General features: G+C 34.9%; 1 protein-coding gene across 1 annotated transcript; it reads right to left on the reverse strand.

Moving 5' to 3' along the window:
• Window positions 1–1,327: 1,327 nt before the first annotated feature.
• Window positions 1,328–1,981, reverse strand: LOC145297882 (uncharacterized). Its single transcript, XM_080144209.1, has one exon. It carries the CDS (start codon window positions 1,979–1,981, stop codon window positions 1,328–1,330), a length of 654 nt encoding a protein of 217 aa, XP_080000335.1.
• Between the last annotated feature and the right edge of the window lie 17,991 nt (window positions 1,982–19,972).

The raw sequence follows: 19,972 nt of genomic DNA on the forward strand, positions 1-19,972 counted from the left end.
GTCTCATTTTTTTTGTTTTTATTTCTGAGTACGTCGGTTAATGGCTGAGCGATTTCAGCACAATGGGGCACGAAACGTCGATAGAAATTAATTAAACCGAGGAACTCTCGAAGTTTATGAAGTGAAGTAGGAGCTTGGTAATCGACTATAGATTGGACTTTATCTGGAAGGGGACGGATACCTTCTTTATCGATTAAATAGCCGAGAAACGAAAGTGAGAAAACTCCAAACTCGCATTTTTGGGGGTTAATAATAACGCCATAATCTGTTAATCTGTGAAATAACTGCTGCAGATGCTGTAAGTGTTCACGTTCTGATGCACTTGCCACGAGGAGATCATCGATATATGCATAGACGAACGGTAGTCCTCGCAAAACTGCGTCGATAAAGCGTTGAAAAGATTGCCCTGCATTACGTAATCCAAAGGGCATGCGCAAGAATTTGAAAAGGCTGAAAGGAGTTGTGATCGCAGTCTTAGAAACATCCTCTGGGTGTACGGGAATCTGGTTGTACGCGCGAACAAGGTCGATTTTGGAGAACACTGTTTTTCCGTGAAGCGAGTTAGAAAAGTCTTGCAAATGCGGAATAGGGTAATTGTCCGGAGTAGTGTGACTGTTAAGTGTGCGGTAATCCCCACAAGGGCGCCATTCGCCGGCTGATTTTTTTGGCACCATGTGGAGTGGCGATGACCAGTTGCTATTAGAGGGTCGAATAATGCCTAAATCCAACATGTGCTGAAATTCTTGTTTGGCCGCCCTTAAACGATCGGGTTTAAGTCTGCGCGGGCGCGCGCTCACAGGCGGTCCCCTTGTTTGGATATGATGAGTGACATTGTGTTTAACTTTGTCACCGTAAAATGTAGGACGAGTTAATTCCGGGAAACCTCGCAGCAAATCTGTATATGGATCCGTGGTGTCTTTACGTATAACTGGGCTGATCTCGGTCGACTCACTGATTATGCCTTGCACGGAACGTCCAGTGTTATTATCAATGAGTTTGCCGCGTTTGACATCTACAAGGATGCCGAAATGGTGCAGAAAATCCGCCCCTAAAATCGGAACGGGTAGCTTTGCGACGATGAAGACCCAACATAGTGCGCGCTGTAATCCAAGATTTAATGTTATCGATGTCTCTCCGTAAGTAGGAATGGAGGAGTGATTCACTGCGTGTAGAAATATATTTGATTGCGGACGCTTCTCTTTCACGAACTTCTTAGGGATGATACTGACTTCCGCACCGGTATCAACGAGAAATCGTATACCCGTGGTTCTATCAGTCACGTACAGGGTGCGACGAATGTTGTTCTTGCCAGGAGTGTCTGCCGCTCCTACTGCCTGGCCTGGGCGTTTCCCGAGAGACGTTTCTTCGTATATGAACATGGCTGGTGGCATCGGTAAGCTCTTTCACCGAAACGCGCGTGGTACTTGCAGAGCCCACCGCTGTTCTGAGTGCTGCTAAATCGCCGGGGACGGACTCGCTCAGTGGGGTGCTTATGCATTTTTGGTTTGAGCTCGAGGTCACGTAACTGTTTACTCAGGTCGTGAATCATTTGAGCCTGTCGCTCTAGTTCCTCGCGTATATTCGTGGAGGGGTTTGCGACGTTAGGCGGGGCATCGTTAGAGCTGTGCGTGTGAACTGGGGCTATGGAAACGGTCATGTCCATAATTTTGTCGGCTAGGTTCGCTAGCTCCTCAATGGTTGTGGAGTCATTCGAAGAGGCGAGTATCATTTGAATACTCGATGGCAGTCTATTAACGAAAAGTTGTGTAAGTATGTCCGGTGGTAGAACGCTTTCGCTCATTAATTGTTTCATCCGTCTCAGTAATTGGGATGGTTTTCGGTCGCCGAGTTCCTCCTCGATCAGCAGTTGCCGGAGACACTTTTGTTGGGAGTCGGTTGTTCTTCTGATTAACTCTGACTTAAAAGTGTCATAAGAAATAGATCCTGGGGGTGCCATTATCAAGTCGCGGACTTCAGCCATCACTTCGTGCGTGAGTGCGGCCACCACGTGGTTCAGCTTAGTTAATTCGCTGTGAATTCACTGAGTGAAAAACTGAGCTTCCACGTGGGTGAACCAAAACGTCGGGTCGTGTGTCCAGAAAGGCGGAATTTTAAGAATGGCCTGTATTGCCATTGTCGCCGATATGGTATCACTATCCACATTTCCTTGCGTGTTCTGCCAAAGTCTGACGAAAAAGAAGGGTCACCAGTGAAGCGAGGTGCTCGCTGGGCAAAAACAACGAATAGCTCACTTACGATTAATTTTTCAAAACATTAATACGAAAGTAAACATCTGGAAAAATCAATTAAAAACAAACAAATCATCAGACTTAGCTCTTTGTAATAGATGTGAATTTATTTGCCTGGAATATCTCACTCGTGTTATTTTTTAGTCCGAAGATAAAGAAAAGAAATCCCCGGGTAGACGCTACAGTATCTTTATAACTATTATCATCGCCATTTTTATTGCCGATTTTTTTTTTTTTTATCGTTATTATTATTACTAAATTTGTTACTATCATTACTAAGATTGTTTTATTATTGGTTTTACTGTTATTATTGTTACTACTATTCTTATTATTATACATGATCATTGACATTTTCATTATTATTATTATTACTATTATTATTTTGTTTATCGCTATTATTACGGATAACATTATCATCAATATAGTAATAATAATTATTATTATTATTAATATTTTTATTATTGTTATTGTTAATAATTATTATCACTGAAATTATTACTACTATAATTTACGTTGCATTTATTATTATTATTATTATTATTATTATTATTATTATTATTATTATGTCATTATTGTCATCATCATCATTAGCATCATGACTTTTCGACATCCTTGTAATTACTAATAAGCTAAGATTTTGTCACTCTTAAAACTTTCTCATCCTCACTCCCCACTCTTTTAATAGTGACATCGAATTGCTACACTTTACAGAAAGAATTGTTTCGGTCTGTCTAGACCATATCCGGTTAGAGTAATACAAACTTTACCCTGCTGACCTTTTTTTTAGCCTGATCTTAATTCTTTTTCTAATTAAGCCAACGACGAAAGATGATATGCTGTTTTTTCTCTCTTCTTTTTATTCTTCTACCCCATTTAACTGGAGATCAACTTCTCTTTGGACTGCTACACTCTCCGGAAAAACAACTTCCATTATTTCACCTACGTTAAAAACTTTCCAATCCGACTGTATGCATTACACTGGATTTAATTTTGACCTTCATTCTCTCCAAAGAACTATTTTCGCCTTTCGGATTAGCCTGAGGAGATCTTCATGCAAGCTGAAGTATTATGCACGGTTTGCTTATATATATATATATATATATATATATATATATATATATATATATATATATATATATATATATATATATATATATATATATACGTATCCAACATTTTTTCACTTGTTTTTCTTGGCAATTTATGACTATAATAAATTGCGGTTTCACTTAATGCCATAACCAGCAAATTCTGGCATTGCTGCAAATATAATTTTCTGATTTCTGTCTGTCCTCTGACGACAAGAATAACAAGAATAGCGTTCTTTGAAACTCCGCAGAATAAGGACTTTGTAACTTGTTTTTTGGAGTATTCAGTCGAACAATAAATTTTGATTGTAAAGTTCAACTTACAGTTTTAATTTTCTTTCTCTTGTAATAAACTCTACTCTCTATTGCATATTAAGCTTTTTATGCGGTTAGGATTAAATTATCTATATATAAATACTGTTAGTTATATTAGATTGACGGTTACCATTGTGTATATCAGGTAAACACAACATTTCTTTGATTTCATTACTATATATATATATATATATATATATATATATATATATATATATATATATATATATATATTACTGATTTCCAAAGTTTAAAAGAATCGAAACAAAAATATTTAACACCACAGCCGCACCACAGCTACTTGTTTAAACTATCGTCAGATAAATTAGAAATATTTAAAAGTAGCTGTACCCTACCACACGTTGCTGTGGTTGAATTTGGTGTAATGGAATATCCCCATATTAAGAACTCCTCTCACCTCCCCATATTAAGAATGGTTTTTGAATGAATACCACAATTCTCCTCGTGTTAAGAACTGCTTTTGGAATAAATATCCCCAACCTACCCATGTTAAAAATTGTTGAGGTGGACCTAATGTGAAAAGTAATTTTTTTTTTTTTTTTAATAAATTGTTAGTTGAAAGCACAGGATAGTTACCAAACACCATCCCCCCCATGGTAAGAATGGCTATAAAGATAACGGTTTTCTTGGTAGATTCTATATATATATATATATATATATATATATATATATATATCTATATATCTATATATATATATATATATATATATATAGATAGATAGATAGATAGAATAGAGAAGATAAAATTAAACCACTTCAAGCTATGAATGAATTTGTGCATGCGCAAACGTAATAGAAAAATGTTGGCAAGTTGAAATGAACATTTTGCATTTCAACTTGCTGACATATTTCTGTATGCGTTATTTATTCATTTAAACGAAGATTTTACTCGTTAGAAACCATCGTTACTATTTTCTGTTAATTTCAGTGCTATGTTATTAGTAGTTAAAATATTTTCACACAGACACACATATGCATACATACTATTTATATAGACTAATGTTTCAAGTAGTGAAATTTGCGCAGTGATTGCTAGGTGGCAGAGATATATATAGATATTTGTGCGTGTGTGTGTGTGTGTGTGTGTGTGTGTGTGTGTGTGTGTGTGTGTGTGTGTGTGTGTGTGCTACTAAAACTCTAGTGATGTTATGCACACTTAACCTATATATCAATTTTTAAGATGGTTAGTGGAACGGTGGAAAATGTAAATAAAGGACGGTTTCAAAAATTAAGAACTGTATAAAATTAAAATAGATCGAGAGAAATAAAAAAAAAGACAGAAAAAAATAATAGGGATAGTAAGATCGTTAGTGTCTTATTACATCACAATGGCTTTGTGAAGATGGAAAGAGAAAAGAAGCGGTAGAAGGAGAAACAGAAAAAGAGAGATATTTCTTAGATTAACAATTCTAATTTATATTTGCTTCAGTGTGAATTTTATTTGATGAACTCTTTAATAATTAGTATAAAAACTGAACGGAGTAACTGAAATATACACGTATCTAATAGATGGCATCGCAAGACATTCAAAATTAGAGAATTTTACTTTTTATTAAAAGTAAAACTAATATCGGATATTTCTCCAAGAAATAGTTAACACCAGTACCATTGCAAGATATGTTTATTATCAATCATGTTTTTTAAAAATGTGTGCAACTTGCAGAAACTCATGGAGATGTATTAAAAACTAATGAGTCATGGTAACAAAAGTATTGCTAGCACCACAAGATGCAACACTTTCGTTCGTGCTTAGACTTCCAGGCCTAAAATGCATGACAAAAAGGTGGATAAACATAACAGATTGAGCAAACTTCGTTTCTTTTCCAGACTTACAGCTGAGCCTGGCTTTATCCGTCAAACTGACGCATCATATTAGTTCTGTTCAACCATTATGTCAGGGAAATGGTTCTGCTTTTTCAATTGGTGACTACTTCTAATCCTAAGATGAGGAAGGTATATAAATTGTGATAGTGCTGGTGATGGAATGTACGACTAGCAAAGAAGTTAGTGAATTTGTAGTAATATCTTTCTACACGTGTCTTTCAAAACTCTGAATTATTAATTTGAAAGCCAATCACTTTGCAGGGTGAAACATGTCTACGCTACACGTGTCAGTTCATCATATATTTAGTGTGATTATGTATACTTTGGAGTGAATATCAACATTGAAATTGTAACATTTATTTTAAAAAATATTACTTATGAACTGTATATATAAATCTGGTCGTTTATCAGCATTTATAAAACCAAATGACAATATATTGTGCATCGATGTGGCATCCATTTAAACTCGTTACTTTTGTTTTTATTTTTTAACAGTAAAAACAGATAGTTGAATGATTGGCCAAATGAATGTTATCAAAATTAATTATGCCGTGTTCAACTCCTAGTGGACATAATGTGTTGAAGTATGGTATTAATCCACAATTTTAGCCCATGTATGAGTAAAATACCGACTTATATTTATTTAAGGCGAAGGCTAAGGGAGTAAGCCTTGACTAAAAATTCGATTTGGAGACCCGATATTAATTATTACCTATTAAATTAATTATTACCTATTAAAAAGATTAATACAACTAGAAATTTAATTAATAACTGATTACATATGACTTTCGTTTGATTTATATACAACTCAGTGGTTTCATGCATTGTGGGGAGATGGTTTTGTTTTGCTGTTGTAACAAATTGGTAAATAAATTAATAAACCTGAGTGTAAAAAGCGTTTCTAGATTGAAAATAATACAGAAATATACACACTTTGCATAATAAACCATCTCTTACAATTCTTTGTTTTAAACTCGGTCATATTAAAATAAAATACACTATTTTTCGCTATCGAGTTTTAAACATGGGCGATTTGGTTTTAGTTTGCTGAATGAAATAGGAAAGGTGCACATCCATTGGAGTAGCAGTCACTTTTCTTGCGCATGAGCGTTTCTTGTGCTTTGATTTGAACAAACAACACGTCTTACCGGATCACGTGGCGCAATAGTAGAAAGTAGGTCAGTTACCATGAAAAAAAAAAAAGCAAAATTAATTGTGTATTAGGATTAAACGCTTTTGTTTCTCATTATACTGCTTAAACAAATTATTTGTTGAAAATATATTACACTATATAAAATAGTGGTTATTCATTTTTTCAACATTTAACTTCTATTTATTTTCGCTTTAAATGAAACTTTGATATAAATTATTATTCAAATCAGTTTCTACGAATTATTCACTTTCTTACTTAATCACTGATCTTTTTTAAATAACTTCATTTACAAGTATTCTTATTCTTATCAAATATTACTATCTTTTCAATGTTTGTATACGAAAACAATAATTTAAATTTCTTGTTACTACATAAATACATTGCTACCGAATTCTCTTTCATAGTTATGAAATAATAAGAACGTTTAAATTTCATTATTATTTATAAATTTAATGCTTATAGAATACTACAATTAATATATATAATAATTTTCGCCGCCAAACAACGTCGCTGCTTCCAGTTCGTTGACTGTCATGGCTCTTATGGGCTGCGACGCTGTTTGGCTGTAGAAATTGTTATATAACCTCTCACATTCTGAAAATTCAATATAAATATATATATATATATATATATATATATATATATATATATATATATATGTAACTACTTAATTTACTCACATAAAATTAATATACGAAAGTATAGATTTATGCGTAAACTTTAAGTATTTACTTCAAAAGTGCTCAATACGTAGGTAGAGCTAGTTAGTAATTTATAAAGTATATATGGCGATTAAGCTACACTGAATATTCCGCGTTTCATCCACTCTAGGACTCTAGGTCCTAGAGTGGATGAAACGCGGGATAATAGTGGATGAAACGCGGAATAATTGCCATATATACTTTATATATATATATATATATATATATATATATATATATATATATATATATATATATATATATATAATTATTTTTATTCCAAGTTAACTTTTTTTCGGAGGTGAAGCACCAATGAAATTTAATGAGATTTTACAAGAGTGCTCAATACCAGAGTAGGGCAATACGCGTACATACTTTTTATTTGTTTTACATAAGTATTTATGTATCGTTACACATTCATAAGCATGTTTTCGTCAGCCACTTACAAGTAACTAGAGACCTACTCAGGCGATATTACTCATACAAAAGTAAAGTCTATAATAAAAATTGAAACAAAATTGAGAATAACATTTCCAGCACATTTTAATTTGATTACGTGATATTTCAAACTAAAATAATCCAACGGCATTTAAATAAGTTAATTTTTTTTATTGAGATATCACGTGACTAATTTGTTGAATGTCTTTCTGCGGTCCTGTTTAGGACATGTATTCTCCCTTTAAACTTCATACAGAGATACCATGTTGCCAGATGTGAGCGCTCTTTCTCGAAACTAAAGCTCATAAAGAACTACCTTCGATCAACAATGAGCCAGATAAGGTTAACAGACTTGGCAATCATCTCCATAGAGAGGGAACTTGTCGATGGAGTAAATTTTGATAGAGTCATTGATAAATTTGTAAAAAAAAAAAAAAAAAAATACGCGCGAAAAGTCTGTTTGCAAATTTTCAACCGATTTGATGTATTGCGGCAGTTCTTTCACAAAAAATAAATTCATAGGATTACGTATTTGCAATTTATAAATAAATTTATTAAAAAAAATTGAAACTATTTGTTTAAAGGTTGAAACAAAAAAAACCAAATAACAATGATTTCATAACATTTTCACACTTTTAAATGTTCTCATTTAAATTTATAAAAATATTTTCTAAAATGTGTGCCTCAATTTCTTAAATTTTGCGCTTAAACCGAGCGATTACACCTATGAATTTCAAACAGCCCTGATACAAGACGTGTTTCCCCCTTCGGGAAGCGCAACCTCTTAATAACAATATTATGAAGAAAAAGAAAAGAAAACTACATTCGACTATCCTCTCCTTGATACAGCTATGTTTTTGGTGAAAATTCGGACTTTAATAATGATTTTATTATTTTATAACATTTTCAGGTTTTCAAATGTTCTCATTTAAATTTATTATTACATTTGTTTACATAGCCAATTAATTTAAGTTAACAATTTTTTTTTTCAATAATTTGAGTCATACGTTTTTGTTTTGAAAAATCGTTGGTTTTCTTTGACGACGACTAAATGCGTATAGGAGAACTGTAAGATGAAAGTATTGGACTAATAGCAGCAATCTAAAATTGAGTGCCTTTTTGAATTTTAAAGGTTAACATGCTATCAAATGTCAGCAGGGGGGGGGCAAAACTTACGATCGTCCCGGGCGGCAAAAACAGTTACTACACCATTGATTACCTAGTTTTCTTCAATATCAGCTCTAGTTAATTCAAAGAAAAACTATATCAAATATTGTTGAAACTATATAAGTACACACGTGTATTTCATTCATTGAAGGATATAAATGCAACCGGTTTAAAGACATTTCGTCCCTTCCTTTCATTGGTAGTCATTCTGGTGAAATCAAGAATATTTTAATTGCAAAAGAAAACAGAAAATATAAAACTTTAAAATGTCTTTCATATAAACCAAATCAAAGAGTGAAAAAGACGAGAAACAAGAAGAAATAAAAATCGCTAATAAAATAACAAGACTAAAACAAAAATAGTGGTGAGTTTTCTCACCACTGTCTATTTTTGTTTTAGTCTTGTATTCTTGTTTTGGATTTAATTGAATTTCCTTGGGCGCTTGTAGAAATAGATTTAGCCGTGATGCAGTGTATGTGATTTAATAGATTGTAGCAAAGGTAGGTTGATTCTGTCAACAATAGATGTGGTCAGACGATGGAATAATTATTGCAATAGTTATTGAAAGTCAGTGGACAGATAGGTTTCAATACAATTATATCAGACGATTTTCATACTTCACAAACTCTATATATTATTGCGTCACTGTCACTTTGGAGGAAAAATATAAAAAACGGATTTTTTTACTTCTCTTGTTTGTTGATACTTAGAAATGACATCGGAACAAAAACAAAAAATAGAGAGCATTCAGAAAATTGGAAAAATATGATTCCTTGCGAAGATGTTCAAAGATAGATTGATCATTTTTTACTTAATCCATAGAAAACGCTTAAATTTCTTTTAATATTTTTCATTTAGTTGTTGTCGTGTACCAGCTCCCTATTCCAATTTGTTGTAAATAAACATGCTGATCTGCAGAGATAAACGCGACACTGAATATTATAACAAACTCACCAAAAAACAATACTTCATACTGCATGTATAAAAGTCAAGCATCAACAACACAATTCTCCAATACTGTTATTGGAGAGAGTCAGCCTTGAATGGTGTTGTTGATGCTTGACTTTTATATGACGACTATCAAACTTTCACGACCATTCATCAAATACCATCAAATTTCCAGATATCCACGACTATGGAAGAAGTTGCACCAGATTAAGACAAGTTAACAGTGAAAAACTCAATAACTGGACGTTTGATGAAGGCACAGAGGACCCAATCAACTCGAACAACACGCTTCAACACCAGTTCACTCACCTGTACTTAGCTATGCAGACTCACTTGCAAACCTAGCACAGCTGATTTCGACCATAACGTACCACCGACTTCAACAGTTCACTTCACAACATGGACGACACAACCAACAAGTGCAGAGTCATTTGCACTCATCTCTTGGACTCTGCAGACGCATATGAAGACAAAGAACCCAAACGATCATGCAGACCCACTTTCACGTACTTATCACTTTCAATCAACCGTGCAGAGGCATGTACAGCATGAATCTTCTCAACCACCTTGCAGACCCATTCGCACTCATCATTCCAGCGATCCTTGCAGATGCATTTGCGCACATATGAACGAACCTTTGATACGACTGTCCACCACATTTATTTCTTTGGTAATTGATAATGATCAATAATCCAGGGAGAGGACATTGTCACGGTGTGCTAGCTCAGCATTTTTCTTCTTCTTTTTTTTTTGTAAATAAACACGTTGGTCGGAAGAGACTGACACAAAACCAACACTCCCAGGAATACGTCACGATCACGTGTGCAAAAAATAGCAACGACCGTTTTCAAACAACAAAGGAAAAAAAACTAAAACTCTATTTTTCACAAACTAAACAAAAACAATGGACTATTCAAACCTAGATTAAAATAAATACAGTTAATAAACACCAAATACTCTTGTGACTGTGAAATTAATTATATTCGTTCGTTTGTTTATAAAGCCAGTCGAGTGTAGCATAGAAAGCTCCAAGATATACAGGGTGGAAGGATAAAATTGTCGCCCTAGAAAAGACGACATGATTCCATTTCCCTATGATGATAATCGGTGTTTATTTTTTATTGCAGACTATCTACTAGTTGGTCAGTTGTGTACAAATCCCAAGAGTGATAGGAGCTTTCTATCATGTCTGAAAGTGACACAATGTTTAACGAGTGAGATCGGAAATGCACTACTGCACAATCCATGCTCTCTACCAATCCAACTTATGGCAACACCTCAAAATACAAATGCAGATGGTTCAACACTTGAGAGCCCAGCTCAATGAAGTTTTCGGCCATAGGTATTGTCTTTGGTGTGGTTTCAAGTGAGGGCCACATCATGCCATTTCACATCTTCAAAGTCGGCTTGAAAGTCAACACCAAAGTGTACCTGGATGTGCTGAAGACTGTGATGATTCACTAGTGCAATCAGGTGGCCGCTGGCAGGCCGTAGGTGTGGCAGCAGAACTCGGCGCCAGCCCACATGTCTAAAGAGACCCAGGCTTGGCTTCAGAAGGAGTGCTAAGACTTGTACCCTTGTCTCATCGACCCTTCGCTTTCCCTGACCTAAACCTGCTGGACTACGTCGTTTGGTCATGCGTCAAGAACATCACCAACATGACCTCTCACAACACCAAAGCCAACTTGATCGCCGACATCTGCTGAGTTTTCAATAAGCTCTTGCTAGCGCTTGTGAAAGACGCATGCTCTTAGTTCTGGACCAATAGCGAGTGATTGAAAGTGAAGGTGGCTACATTGAATAGATATAATCTCTATCTCATAATCGAGTTATCGGAATTGATTTTTTTAATAAAAGTTTTAAAATAAAGCTGAGTGTTGCTTTATTTAGGATGACAAATTTATCATTCCACCCTGTAAGCGCCTTCACAAAAAAATAAAATAAAAAATAAAAAAACGAACTAGGAGCTGCCATAATTCCGACCTTGATGTACCCAATCGTTCAAGCCCATCACCTGATGGGACTCAGCAGCAGTAGCAACAATAGTTCAAACAGCCTTTGTAAGACTAACTACTACAAACTATAATTGCGACTCAAACAGCCTTTTTCAGACGTAACTTTAAACAAACTACCTGAATGCTATACACACTTCACTCTGTTACTGTCAGCCTTCTGAGACTTCCTTTTACAGCTAGCGAACTCAATCTTTTAGCTTCCATCGACTCCAGCTCATTGCTGCAGCCTTCATCGCTTCCTTTCACCAGCTCCTGAGCCCCTTGACGCCCTGTTTCCTGTCAACGTCCAACTACTCATTCCAGTGCTACTGACATCTAGTTACCTGTTCCAGTGCTCACTAACATCCAGCTACCTGTTCCAGTGCCCACTGACGTACAGTTACCCGTACAGTGCCCACTGACGTACAGTTACCCGTACAGTGCCTACTGACGTACAGTTGCCTGCTCCAGTACTTTCTGATGTTTCCTCTTTCTGACGCCCGGCTATCAGTCAGCATCTGTAGACGTTCAATACTCTGTCGATGTCTAGCTACCAATTTCTAACATCAGATCCTGTCTGTATGACTTAGATCAAGCCGAGGCGCATCATACTGCCTCAGTGACGTATGAATCTCAACCTTACGAGACGCCCATTCTCATTTCAGCTGATCCTGATATCCCTTGTTGTGCATTTTACCTTTTTTTCTTGATAAACAATAAAACACGATATCCTATTGTTTGCCGAACATCTGTGTTTGTCGTACTTCTTCGCTATTGCCGTTGTCTTTTTGCCTTGTATCTAGTTGTATGGTCAATTGGAACCTCCACACGTTTCGGTCCTCTACAAGAGTAACAAAATTGCAAGTTACGTGCTCCCAGATAATGGTAAAAGAGTGACTTGTAAATTCTGTATAATGCTTACATATTAATTTAATGAAAATGAAGTCTTTGAGATTTGCACTAAAATCTGATTAGACAGGAAAACAATTATTTTAAAAAAGAAAAAACTTGTAGAAATACGTTGAATGCAAATGAATTTCAAATGATTAAGTATATTCGAAACTTACACAAATGAATCCAAAAAGTCCTTTTCTACAATCATTTCTTTATCATTTTATAAAGATTTGAATGACGTTTTATTGTTTTTGAAAAAAAATTCTTAACTGTAAAAAGTTTATTTTAAGAAAATTTTGTTCCATGTGCAATGAATTCTAAAAGCAAATATTTTTATTCTATAACTTCATTTCAACAAATATTTATAAAGACATAAAACTTTTAGAATTGAAATAGATTTGTGTTTATTCTTCAGGTATTTCTTTTTAATAAATTCTAATGACAGCAAATTTTACATTTTCATATTTTGGTATGTATGTATCGATACAAATTTATTATTTTTAATTATTGGATTGAGGGTATGTATAATCTTTTATTTGTTTTCTAAGTCAACCTATATTGTATAATAGCAGGATCCGTGTCCCGGAAGAAGAAGAAGAAGAAGAAGAAGAAGAAGAAGAAGGAGGAGGATAATAATAATAATAATAATAATAATAATAATAATAATAATAATAATAATAATAATAAAAGAAGAAGCCACGTCGCATGCCCGATGAACAATAAGAATACGAGTTTTGTTTGATTAACGCCATCTTGTTCGAAAAAATATCGGAAACCATTCTATTATTCCGAGAATCGTGGACAGACGATTCGATTGGACAGACTCTTGAAAGAAGCGAAAACGAAGAAGTAAATGTCGAATGTATTTATCGATGACCTAAATATGCACGATGAAGTTGTAAAATTTTCAGACAATGTAGAGAACTTCCCGGGTACTAATGGGAGAGTGTGAGGAGAAAATAATTAGGGAGAAAACTTTGTGCTGCCTCTGTTTACTAAAACAAAGTTTGGATTGTGATACTCCTAGGAATTAATATAAGATTTTATTATGACGGATGAATGCAACTGCAAATATGTCTAAAACCTACATAAGATAATGGCCAGTAATCTGATCATAATTACTATATATGTGGCGTCTGTGTGTGCTAAGCTATAATGTTGCTTTCCATAGGGGAATAAGTAGTCCTATTTCATTAATACAACAAAAAATAGATAGATGGATAGATAGAAGAAGATAGAAGAAGAAGAAGATAAAAGATAGATAAATCTATATATTTATAAAAATGAAATTGTCTGTGTCTGTACATTTTCCTACCAAACTACTCCTTCAATCTTCAGTCTTCAGACCCGAGATTTGACATAAGGGGTATTAAGATTTGGGAAAATCTTTTTAATCCGTTTTCGGCCAGAAATTTGGCTGTCAAGGGGTTCAAAGTTCAACGATTTGACCTTTGAAAACTCTAAACAATTGAAATTTCAGATGTAAGTTACTTGCACATGAATCAAACTTTTTAATTTGATTTAAGCCCAAAACAATAAATCAAACCCTCAAAATTGAGGTCAAAATTGGGGTCAAAGTTTTTACAAAATTGACCTCTGGTGTCTCTGCCAAATTACACAGCCAATTTTTGGTCTAAACATTTGAAATTTTACATAAAGTGTATTCAGACATAGAGCAAGCATTAAATCGGTTTTTGTCCGAAAATTTGCCTGCCAAGGGGTCAAAGTCCAAAAGGATTGTCCTTTGCAGTGTGTAGCAAAGGATTCAGTCAATTTTGTGTCTAAACATTTGAAATTCTACATAAGAGGTATTTAGGCATGCAGCAAGCTTTTTAATCCGTTTTGAGGCGAAAGTTTGACTGTCAAGAGGTCAAAGTTGAAAGAGATGACCTTTGCAAACTCTACCAAACTCCTCCGCTAATTATGGGTCTAAACACGAGATTTTAGATGTAGCTTACCTGGACATGAGTCAAACTTTTTAATATAAATATACATATGTACATAAAGGTATGAACGGTACATAGGGTCCGAGCAAAGCCAGGCTAAGCTGCTAGTATAATAATAAATACGAATCTACATTTATCAAAATATAATATTTAAGCGTATTTTATGACTGGACAATGCCAGACTCCCTGCTAGTAGTAGTAGTAGAAGTAGCAGTAGAAGAAGAAGAAGAAGAAGAAGAAGAAGAAGAAGAAGAAGAAAAGATAGATAGAATAATAGAAGAAGAAGATGGAATAGACTATAGAAGAAATAGATAGATAGATAGAATAGAATATATAATCTCAAATGTACGGGTAGATTTGGATCATATAAAAAAATGTAATGGACTAGGCTCTGTTATACCGTGTATCTTAGTGAATTCAGTAAGTGGTTTTGGTATTATTACATATAAGGAGGATATTTGTTTTAAGGTCAAGTCGTATGACATGGATTATTTTGCTTCTAATAAGCCCTTCAACGATTTGTTAAATTTTAAGATTGGGTCTGATTTATGTGTGTGTAGGCAAACATTACTATACACGGTTTTTGTTTGATGAGATTTTTTTTCATATCTTCAATGTTTTGAATAATTCATACACGAATAATCATATCAGTCAAATTGGTATAAGTTCCATGGGTTTCTTCTTCCATTTTTGTTTTTTTATGAGAATTTTCGATTAATTGATTGATCAAATCATTATCAGGCAAATGATGAGTTCTTTACAAATAATTTATGACTTTTAAAAATGAATGTATGAGTTGATGGGATGCTGAATGCGAAACGTGATCACTCGCAAAACAGGTACAAAAATTCAATAGATGTTTTTTTTTAATGTCGTTCCAAGCTCCTACTCAAAAACTTGAAGAGCTACGAAAACGGGAGTGGTATTATTAAAACGAGCGACCTTTTGTACTCCAGAATTTATTTTTCTACACAGTCACCCCCATTCTCAATGCACTTTGCTAGGAATTCAATGACGCATCACTGCATCTGATGCACGTTCATGGCAGTGGTCGTTTTTCACACCGTCAATATCTGCAACAGAGAGATGAAATTTTCAGGTTGCAAATACATAAGCTCAGTCATCATAAAAATGCAATTTGCAGTCTCCTCTGATTCGTTCAGACAGAAATATTAGGTATTACTTTTGGAAAAAGCAATTTTCTTGGTTTAGTTTTGTTATGCATATTTCTTCCAATATATTTACATTTGTTATGGGACCGTTACCTATTTATGGTCTTTTTTAAATACTACATTAATCGAGAGCCAAGTACTCTGGGGAGAAATGGATATGCGCTTCTCGACCTCGTTTGATTGACAGCTTGTTTTTGCTTTCACACTCCTCCTCATTGTTGTTATTATTATTATTATTATTATTATTATTATTATTATTATTGTTGTTGTTATTATTATTATTGTTATTATTATTGTTGTTATTATTATTATTATTGTTGTTGTTTTTGTTGTTATTGTTGTTGTTGTTCTGTTTTGACAACGGATTTTTTAAAACACCACCGTTTTTTTTCCTGTTATCATTTTGGTAATTTTTTTTTTACTTTTTACTTTTTGGTTCTGGCGATGGCGACGCCTAGCCCAAAGAACCAGGTATGTCTAGGGGGCCGGATGGATTGTCCATTTCACCCCAGAACTGGAACAAACCCTTAAAATTATTATAAACCTTCAAGAATTCATGGAACGAGCAGAAACGTTTCAAAATTTAGTCATCCAAAAGGACTACTTATTGATCTTTCGGAACTGGAAGAAAGTTCTAAAGGACCCATCACATTTTTGTTGTGGACAATAAAGCAAAAAATATCATCAGTTCTTTGAGTGACCTCATCTTAAAACTACTCGGGATCGCTGGAATTCGACCAACATGAATCGTAAAATGCAAGTGCTTCCACACTTTGGATATTCTATTTCAGAGTGTGTGGAACTTTTCCCAAATGAAATCATCAGTCCAAACCATGAAGGCTGATGAAGGATCTCCATCTCCATATATCATGCTGAAGCAGAACATATAGCTGTGTTCCTGATGAAATACAAAGAAATGACCAAAATTGTCTGTGACGAACACCTCCCTACCTGGACATTCAAAATTATACTCGACAACCAGGCATTTAATGAAATCCCCTATTATCTGAAAATAGGGGGGGAAAAAGATTTCTATAATCGTTGCTAGCAGGAGGCCTTCATATTGGATATTTGAGGTGATAGGGCATCTTACCAGTAAGTCTCTACAAAGATTAAAAAAAGCAGCAGGTCCAACATTGAGCCCCCCAAAAAGGTAGGGGTTCACCTGAGTGCTAAAGTCAGGTTACCCATAAAGACTACCATCGTCAACATTATTGACTCCCAGAAAAGATAACGCTACGGAATTCCCTGACCTTAGCAATGCTAATTCAAAAAGAGTAAACGGGGGGGGGTACTAGTCACTAGGAAAAAGATTCCTGGAAGACTTTCACTTGACTAAATGCAAGAAGAGTAGAGATTGCGGAAATGTCAGAAAAAGACCCGGGAGGCAAAAAGTTCTTGGAACTCAAAAAACTAGAAAAAAACAATTAAAAGCAGAAAACACTAGAACCCACTCCTCAAAGAAAAGCCCAAGTGGTCAGTCACCAAAGGATAACATCATCACCAGCCAATCATTAAACAAAAGAAGCCAAAGCTAAACTACCTCAAAACCACCCCACTACAAACACTTCGAAACTCTCCTCCAAATCACAGCCAACTCCATTTCTCAAAAAAATTGCCAAACCTACTTCCTCTCGCTCCCCTGCCCCTTCTACTTCAACCACTTCCAACAATGCTGCTTCTGCATCCCCCACATCTTCTGCATCCCCCACATCTTCTGCAAAACCTTCTTCCACAGCTCACCCCCCCCATGGACACAGCCACCACCACCAGAAAAAAAATGAAGTCTCTCCCTGAAAAGGGGGAGAAAAAAAAACAAACAATTTACCTACCCGGAAAGTACATACTCACTAAGCGAACCTCGCACTAAGCGTATTATTCAATATAATAATAAGCACTTCAAAGGGGTCGACTTGTTGAAGTTAGCAGAATTTAGGGAGAAGGCCGGGAAGCCTGTTGACCAATTTCCTCTGCACCAAAAAAAGTAGTAATTGTGATGTATAAAAAAGATTGGCAAATGTTGAAAGAAGCTACTAATTCTTTCGAATATTCTCCTCACTTCATAATTTTCAAAGATTCAAATATAAAAAAAAATTAAGAAAATATTGAATTGGGAGGGTTCCTGTTAAAAAACACTCATCCCTGTATAGGATAAGTAAATTAACCTATCCCTTACATATCGGCGGTACATCCCATGATGGGCACTTATTGGTATTTGATTGGGGGAACCATCGGCATATTAACGATTACAATGTTTGTTTATGATTCCTATTTTATTTTATTTATGGATCTCAAGTTTACCATGTTCGGGCAAAAACTGACTCTTGCAAAGTTTGCTTGAGCCTGAACCTGTAGGACTTTTTTTTACATTTTCACCCCAAACAAGGCACATTACCACTTTGGTGTAGGGGGCTACTATCAGGGGCAACAACTACTGGTGTACTATGTAGGGATTTGGGCAGCAGGATGTCGGTTCACGTTGCACTTGAACTTTTGCACGTCAGTACAGTTGGGGAAGCAGGGACCTGGAATGGAATTCCAAAGTCTAGTGGTTCCGGGGAAGAAACTACTGGAGTAGAAAGATCTTTTACATCTAGGGATCTCTACAGTGTGGGGGTGTGATTTAGTAGTCTGTCGGGTTTGTCGAGGGTGTTCACGTCGTGAGGGCACAAGAACGTGATTTTTTAAAATATTTTCTGCTAAACAGAAATGACAATGATGTTAACCAGAAAAATGCAGCTCTTCCGATTTGCCAGCTGATTTCAACATTTTTTGCTAAACAGAAAAGTAAGTTATTTTTCCGACTTGTTGATTTATTTCAACATTAAAACTTGTTGACTTGTACGTGTTATATTTAGGTCTTATTAGTATTATTGTTGTTATTAGGAAGTCTTATTAAGAGTGAGTCTTAGAGAGTCTTGTTGAGAGTTTGTTGAGAGACTTAGAGAGAGAGAGAGATGTTGTTGCGTTCTGTGTTCGTGTTATGAAGATTCATATATATATATAATGTTCATACTTAGAAGTGTAGAAGCTCTTTGAGTGAGGAGATAGTGTTGAGACAGTCTTAGCGTTCATATTGTGTATGTAAAGACATTTTTAACCACATGATGTAAAAGACATATAATGACAATTTCCACTTTACCTTTTTGGTAGAATTACAACACAAAGACGACGTTTATAAAAACACATGATGGGTTTATTTCCATGGACCGGTCGGTGGCTTTGCTTTCAGGAATTCAAAGTTTCACATTCTATGTTTCAAAGGTGACCGTCTCGCTTCTAGACGTTCGACTTCTAACTCCAGACTATCGTCTGTCGTCCTCAGACTCCCTCTGACTGTCTCTCAGACTCTCTTGCTTAACTCTAGTTTCTAACTATATCGAGAACTTCCCATTTTCCATGACGTCATACACATGTTAAAACATGTGTCTTCTTTCACGTGTTCTGGAAATGCGTGTCCAAAACTTTTTCCTTTGTTTACAAAAGGAATTTTAACCTATATTCCCAGTAACCTATATTTCCAATATGTTAAAAACATGTTTATTAAATTATCTTATAGTTGCATTCCTCAATTGTTTTTCATAACAGAATTGACAATGCACATTCTTTTATTAAAACTATTTTATCTCTAAGCTAAACAATGGTTTGTTTTTTACATTCCATTTGCTAATTCTCTCTCGTAATCTATTTCTAAACCTAAATTACGAGGTTCGAATTTCGTCTATTCTATTTCATTTTCATTTTAATTAAATCTCTCTATTTTTATACTTACATGAAAAGGGGACAGCCCTTATCATGTAACATACGGACCAAATGATAATTACTCCAGTTAAAGTAATATAAACCTGCTTCATTTCAAATATTTACTTAAAACTTTGATGCCACACTAAGAAATAGTTTTATTTATGTTAAATTATTTCTTGGGCAACTGCAAAGTGTAGAAAATCTCTAAATTGTCACAGGAATATTTCGGAACGATGTTGCTTTCAACAGAAAAGAAGAAATGTAAGTAGAGTTTTATTATTTGCTGTTTAGTCCCCTGCTGGTAAACTGGAGGTCGAA

Source organism: Euprymna scolopes, chromosome 18, assembly GCF_053919585.1.
Source record: "Euprymna scolopes isolate OS-2025 chromosome 18, ASM5391958v1, whole genome shotgun sequence".
NCBI classification, from domain to species: domain Eukaryota; kingdom Metazoa; phylum Mollusca; class Cephalopoda; order Sepiida; family Sepiolidae; genus Euprymna; species Euprymna scolopes.

Excerpts from the sequence above, each read along its gene's own strand:
- LOC145297882 (XM_080144209.1), bottom strand. The coding sequence starts at position 1,981 with ATGGCTGAAGTCCGCGACTTGATAATGGCACCCCCAGGATCTATTTCT.